We start from the raw sequence: 6,627 nt of genomic DNA, 5'->3' as shown, positions 1-6,627 counted from the left end.
TGAAGGCTCTAGATGGCACCGGTGAGAGGGGCATTGGCATGCACAGTGGAGTAATATTTGCTGCCACTCCTTAACACTACTCGCTGTAGTTCTGTCAACCGGAGAGCTCTTGATGCGGGGACAACTCCGAACGTGTGGGGTTTCCCAGTCCGCAACCAACTTATGCGGAGCTCTGGATTGGCGACGGGGCCCGCTTAGGATCGGATACAACGTTGCAACTGCGTCAAGTTTGTTGAGTGCTCTATCGCGTTCGGTCTACGCAGTAAGGCAACTGCCGCGGGTGCAGGTATCAGCCGACCGCACCTGCCGCCGCGAAGAGTCGAGCGCCAGGCATACCAAGGAGTTTACCTTACGGGTAAGGTATGGCCCATAGTTCAGGATCTGGTAATGTAGTAAGTAGTACGACGGTTCCGTTAAGTAGGTCGGTGGTCAGGAAGTGAAGGTGCAGCCATGGAGTAGGGAGTTCCATGCGTGTAAAAGCCGGGCCCCCCTCCCGTTTATCGAGCTCACGTGCTTTCGCGACAGTGGAACGCCAGATGATGCGCCTTGGCGCCAGTCCATGCGCGTTCCGCAACCCACCCAACAACGTCATCATTTATCTCGAGCAATGTCGTTCAACCCCCCCTAAGTGGACGTGCTGAAGCCGTAGCATTGGTATCTGAAGCATCCCAATGCCTGTCCGAAAACGCAAGTCTGCTGCAGCTGCAGCTACTGAAGAGGGTGCAGCGGCCCCCGAAGAAGAACCTGCAATTCGTCGGCGCTCGCTGCGCGTCAGTTCCACCGGGCAGAAGAGCAAGTACTTCGAGGCCGATTCAGACTCGGATGCGAAAGAAGAGAACACACCGAAAAGGGGGCGCGGCAGGGGCAGGCCGGCCAAAAAGGCGAAGGTTGCCGCCGAGTCGGATGAGGATGGAAATGGGTACAAGGGAGAAGAAGAAGCAGGGGAAGCACAGAAAGCAGCGGCCAAGGCTGATGAGAGCGACGAAGAGTTCGATGAGGATGCCCCGCCCAAGGTTACCTTCATCCCGCTGCCCAAGCTGCGCGACACGGGCGGCATCGAGTACGCCGATGACCGGCTGCATCCCAACACGCTGACCTTTCTCAAGGACCTCAAGGCGAACAACAAGCGGTCGTGGCTGAAGTGTAATGCGCTCTCCCCTCCCCTCGTCCCCGTGATCTTGCCGTCCGTCTGCTCTCTATTAGCCGCCAGTTAACCAAGAGCGAAGCCAATGATGCCGAGTACCGCCGCGCCCTCAAAGACTGGGAGTCCTACGTGATGACCCTGACCGACAAGATCATCGCCGCAGATCCCACCATCCCTGAGCTGCCCTTCAAGGATGTCAACTTCCGAATCTACCGCGACATCCGCTTCAGCAACGATCCCACGCCTTACAAGGTACTCTTTTTTTTTCTCCTTTTCCTTTTTTTCCCCTTCCTCTTCTCTTCCTCCACTCCACTCCATTAATCCGCCCATTTCAGCCTCATGGTGCGCCGTATTCCCAGAAGCTGACAAAGCGCGTGTAAACGCAAAACTCATAAAAAAAAAGCCACACTTCTCGGCCGCCTTCTCGCGCACCGGCCGCAAGGGTCCCTACGCCTGCTACTACGTCCACGTCGAGCCCTCGGCTAGCTTCGTCGGCGGAGGCCTGTGGCACCCGGACGCGGACGCCCTGAGCAAGCTGCGCGCCAGCATCGACGAGCGCCCGGCGCGGTGGCGGCGCGTCCTGTGCGAGCGGCGCTTCCGCCAGACCTTTCTCGGTTTTGACTCCGACCAGGAACGGGCCAACAGCAAGAAGAAAAAGAAGGGACGGAGGAAGTCGGCTAAGGATGCGGGCGAGGATGCGAACGGGGACGACGGGGATGGGGAGGCTGCGGCGGATGTGGAGGAGAGGGCGCTGAGGGCGTTTGCCGAGAGGAACAAGGAGGGGGCGCTCAAGACGAGGCCGAAGGGGTTCATACCCGAGCATAGGGACATGCAACTACTGAAGCTGAAGAACTTTGTGGTCGGCACCAAGATCGCCGATTCTGTCCTTACCGACCCGAGAGGTCAGGAGGAGGTGGCGAGGATCATCGGCAACATGGTCGGGTTTGTGAGTATCGACTCTTTCCCTCCGCTTCTCGGCTCGGCGTGTATACGATTTCCTCGCCGTCCTCCCTTCCTTCCCCCCCCAAAAAAGGGTGGTGAGGCATGTGATTGCTGACCGGGTTAGATTACGCATCTGAATCGGATCGTCATGCCGGATCCCGGCGACGACGACGACTCGGACGAGGATGATTAAAAATTGGGAGAGTGGTGGGGAATAATCAAAACTCGGGCCGGGCGAATAGGGGTGGGTGGTTTGTGTGTGATGCAACTATATCGAAACAGGCTTGTCTGGACAGCGATACCTCTCTTTGTAGCCGTATCAACTCCTTGCAACTTTGTTCAATCTGTTTGTTGTTGCCCGTCACACGCGTCCGACAGCCCAACACATATCTTGGTAATTAAGCAAACAACAGCGATCATTATTAACGGTGGGTATCGATTCAGGTTCGGGATATATTTCAAAGCCACGCCAAGCTCCCGCAGAATAAAAGACCAAGACAAGCACCAGTACCATCACCTCCCATCCCTACCGTCACCCACCGGGTAGCGCCACCCCCCCCCCCTTCTTCCCCAATAGCACCAAGAACCGGTTGTGTGTGGTATACCTTGGTTATCACCGCTCATTCCCGTTCCCCAATGCTGCAGCGCATCTTGCCGCGCGGAAACTCGGAAAAAAATAGAAAAAAAACCCTCGCAGGAAAAGAAAAGATGGGAGGGGGCCCATCCACGGCGTCGTCACTCGCCCCCACCTATTTTTTCACGGTGTCAAGAGATCAACAGCCGGATGGAATCACCCGGCGAGCAAAGGAGAGGAAGAGAAATCAAGCGGTCGCGGCAGCGGGGGGGGCCGCCGCCGCATCGTCCTTCTTCTCCTCGGGTCCGGCAGCCGGAGCCGGTGTGGGCTCCGTCGCAGGAGCAGCAGCAGGAGCTGCGGCAGGGGCGGCAGCTTCGGCGGTGGCGGGAGTTGTCTCGGCCGCAGGGGCGGCAGGGACGGCAGGGGCGGCCTCGGCGGCGGGCGTGGGCTCGGGGGCAGCAGCCGCGGCGGTGGGAGCCGGTGTGGGCTCGGCGGCCGGGGCTGCTTGGGGACGGAGTTATGTCTCGGTCAGCGTCACGCGTATCCAACGAGGGAGGGAGGCGGCAGCAGCAGCATGGGGAGTTGTTTTGGGTTCTGTGTCGTTTGGTTGCAACGTACCAGGAGCCGGAGCAGCAGCCTCCTCCTTCTTCGCCTCGGCGGCCGGAGCCTCGGTGGTAGCGGGGGCGGCGGCGGCTGTATGTGCCATCCGTTCCGTCAGAGCGAGTCCTTCCGAACAGGCATATCTCGATATTCCAAAAGCTCTTGTCGTCGAGGGGGTGGGGAGGGAGGTTGAGCAACTCACCGGCAGGAGCTTCCGCAGGGGCCGGGGCGGCAGCCGTCTCGGTCTTGGTAGCTTCGGTCGCGGCCGCCGTGGTGGCAGCAGCAGCACCAGGAGCAGGAGGAGCGGCGGCAGGAGCCTCCTCGGGCTTCTTGCCGTTGGCCTCGGCCTTCTTCTCGCCGCGCTTCTTGAAGGCAGCCTTGAGCTTGCCCTTCAGGTTGTCGAACGCACCAAACGCTGGGGCAACAAGGAAGGGAGGGGGAGTCGTGGTCAGCCATCGCGACAAGGTCTCCCATGCTCAAAACTAGACGCTGCATGCCCGTCGCCGGCCAATTCGCCGACTTTTAACGGCCGGACCAGCCACAGCATGCATGGAGGGAGAGGGCAGTGAAAGCAACTTACGGATTCCAGGCATCTTGGCGGTTTTGGGTAAACGTGGTCAGAGCGCGCGAGTGGCGGTCGTTGTAGATGTGGATGTGGAGATGGGATTTGAGATGTCGGGTGGAAGAAAGCAGTCGCTGCTTTTTACCTTCCTGCGCTTTTTGTTGTGGGTTGCAAACCTGCCGACGACAAGGAGGATGGCGACGATCAAATCACCCAGATGTGAGAAAAAGGAAAGAAGGAGAAAAAGAGCTCTCTGGACCCGCGTCTGCAGCCAAAATAAGATAAATAAGCTCAACCTCGCCGAGCAGCGGGTGTGGGTGTGTTGTGACAGGACAACGCGGGTCCCGAATTGCGGGCCCCTCGCTCGCGTCGCACCCAGACAAGCTGGAAAGCACCCATTCCTCCACTCTCAAACCCCCCTGGTCCAAGTGCAATCCGTTACTTGGTATGTACTGTACGGACTAGATACATACATACATACACTAGGGAGGTATGTACTAGTGTAGTACGGATTAACTACTTCGTATGTATGCACAGTGCACTCCGCTAGCCTAAGTTATTACACTAGTTAACTATGGGGCGTAGCCTCCGCTCTGTTTCTCCGCCTCCCGTCCTCCGTGCCACCTGAGACAAGGACCCGCAAAGCTTGGTTTAAGGAACTCCCACCATCCTGCCCCGAGCTTCCAATCTCTCTGCTGCACTTGCTTGTTAACGGAGGCGGCAGACTCGAGCGCTTTTTCATCACGGGCAACAAGGATCATCATGGCTGTGCGCAAAAAGACAAGCCGGGGAGGTTTTTCTCGTTTTGTAGCATGTAACCCTGACGGGACGCGGTTGCTTTCCTGGCGTCTGGAGGAGCCAATGTCGCATCGAGAGCGGGCGCGCTTAAATAACCTCATCTGCAGCCTGCATCTCGCATCTGGTGTCCCGAAGGTGTGTCAAGAGTAGCCGAGTGCGCAAATTACACTACGCAAGTAACGGACTACAGCTACTAATCCGTACACTGCTACGAATTAATTACAGTGCAGCACAGCCAACTTCACACCCACAGGGCTAATCACACGCAATCTTTTTATGGCTTGTCCCCATCTCCCTCAGGTTGCATCAGGAATATCTTGATCAACGGGGGTGTGGCTATCGGCGCTGTTGTCCACTTTAGTGTATATACGGATTACCCAGGTATCTACTCCGTATGCACATACAAAGTCGTGTTGCTTTCACCGAAATCCACGGTCTTTTGCCGCAGAGAAGAGGAAAGCGCCGGTCTTTCGTCAGTGGTTATTCTCGGGGGCTCAAGCGCACGAGGCCCTAACTACACTACGTAGTCGTGTTTCCGCAGTGGACAGATGTACTGTACTGTACTGTACATACAGGACGAAGTACCTGTGGATAAGGTACCTCAGTAAGGTCATCATCAGGGTCTTTGTTGGGGTCGCCCATTAGCAGGCTATCTGATGCGACATGCAGTAGCGTGGAGCATAGACCGCCCCACAACAGTTGAGGCGTGGGGTAAAGTTGCAGCAGGGACCGTGTTGAGCACCCGAGGCAATCCGCCTGAGTTCCTACTTTCCATGGAGGCCTCTCCCTACTTACACCGTACTACAGATACGAGTAGCCCAGTATCCGCACCTCACCTGGTTGATGAAGCGCCATGTGAGCAGCGGGTGACACCTGGCATATCATGAGGCACACGTCGCATCTTAACGTTGGAGCGAATCGATATTTATCCTCTTAAGCTGCAGTATTGATCTTTACCAAACACTACTAAACAGAGTTATTGTCTCGGGAACTCCGTTGCTGCGCTCTGCACACTTTCGACCTCCAACCTCTGCACTCGGTTAGACGAAAAGATCACTGCTGCTATCACCGAGGTCTAGGACTTTTGCTACTCTATTGAAGACAAGCTCGTCGACGAGTTGTCTCTTCAGATTCAAAAGCTGCATATCGATGACGAGGATAAAGCCCTTTTATATCGCGAGAGTTTTGTTTTGACCGAAAGCCACAGTTTGTCCTTTCCAAGCTTGAACTGCCCGACACCGAATCTGACCTGGAACAAGCATCAAAGGAGCGTACAGACTCGAGATCGGGCGACTAGCTCCAATTAGAGACTGCCTTTAGATATTGGTCAAACACGAGTACTAATTAGTGAGCATCGTACGCTTTACCTGAACGGAATCCCTGGCACAGGCAAAACCATTCTCTCTGCTGCAGTAATTAGGCTGCTCCAGGGTTTGTAGGAGACTGCTAGCGACAACAACCGCAAGTTCCTAGTGCTTTACTTTTCCTTCGAGCCCACCAGACCGAGAAATGCACATTTGCCGCCATGCTACTCTTGTTGATTTGGCAAGTGGCTCGCCAGGGCGAAGTGGTCTTGGAGATTGTGTACCGGCGTGTGATGGAGGCCGACCAGCGCACAGTCCGGTCTGTTTCTTTGCTACGCGGCCTTGCCGAGATGGCCCTGAAAGTACAAACTTTCTGTTTCGTTGCTGTGGACGGGCTTGATGAATGCGACGGCTCACACTTGGGACCTGAGGACGCGCAAGAGGAAGTGGCTTGAGTCGCTTATGAACGGCCCAGGCTACGACCCTGACGCTGGAAGAGACAGGGCCGACAAAGGTGACGGTTCTATAGGCAGATTTTGGACCTGGTAATCTGTGCTGAGCGCCCGTTGTTCTGGAAAGAGATCTAAAGCCGCTTTTGTATCGATGTGGAAGCCGGAACGGCCGACGCAGACTTTCTGCTCCTGGAGCCCTGCAAGAAGTATTATTGCGGTTCACTGGTCGAAGTCGGACGAAACTGCAGCCA

The 6,627-nt window shown here is 56.3% G+C and overlaps 3 protein-coding genes across 3 annotated transcripts; 2 read left to right on the top strand and 1 right to left on the bottom strand.

The window, feature by feature from the left end:
* The first annotated feature begins 597 nt into the window (after positions 1-597).
* MYCTH_2081549 (uncharacterized protein) lies at positions 598-2,427 on the top strand. The gene is made up of 4 exons (XM_003664272.1): positions 598-1,143; positions 1,227-1,396; positions 1,548-2,090; positions 2,211-2,427. Exons 1-4 carry the CDS (start codon positions 672-674, stop codon positions 2,277-2,279), a joined length of 1,254 nt encoding a protein of 417 aa, XP_003664320.1. The 5' UTR covers positions 598-671; the 3' UTR covers positions 2,280-2,427.
* Positions 2,428-2,503: 76 nt separating this feature from the next.
* Positions 2,504-3,521, bottom strand: MYCTH_108098 (uncharacterized protein; the record flags this gene model as incomplete). The annotated part of the gene is made up of 3 exons (XM_003664271.1): positions 2,504-3,161; positions 3,279-3,353; positions 3,463-3,521. Coding segments are annotated over 3 exons (444 nt in total), but the record flags the coding sequence as incomplete, so codon positions are not given.
* A 2,508-nt stretch (positions 3,522-6,029) lies between these two features.
* Positions 6,030-6,522, top strand: MYCTH_2307018 (uncharacterized protein). The gene has a single exon (XM_003664270.1). It carries the CDS (start codon positions 6,146-6,148, stop codon positions 6,377-6,379), a length of 234 nt encoding a protein of 77 aa, XP_003664318.1. The 5' UTR covers positions 6,030-6,145; the 3' UTR covers positions 6,380-6,522.
* Positions 6,523-6,627: the final 105 nt, after the last annotated feature.

The sequence above is a fragment of the Thermothelomyces thermophilus genome, chromosome 4 (genome assembly GCF_000226095.1).
Source record: "Thermothelomyces thermophilus ATCC 42464 chromosome 4, complete sequence".
In the NCBI taxonomy this organism is placed as follows: domain Eukaryota; kingdom Fungi; phylum Ascomycota; class Sordariomycetes; order Sordariales; family Chaetomiaceae; genus Thermothelomyces; species Thermothelomyces thermophilus.
Note: the sequence above shows the minus strand (reverse complement) of the source record. Positions and strands in the feature narration are given on the sequence as shown.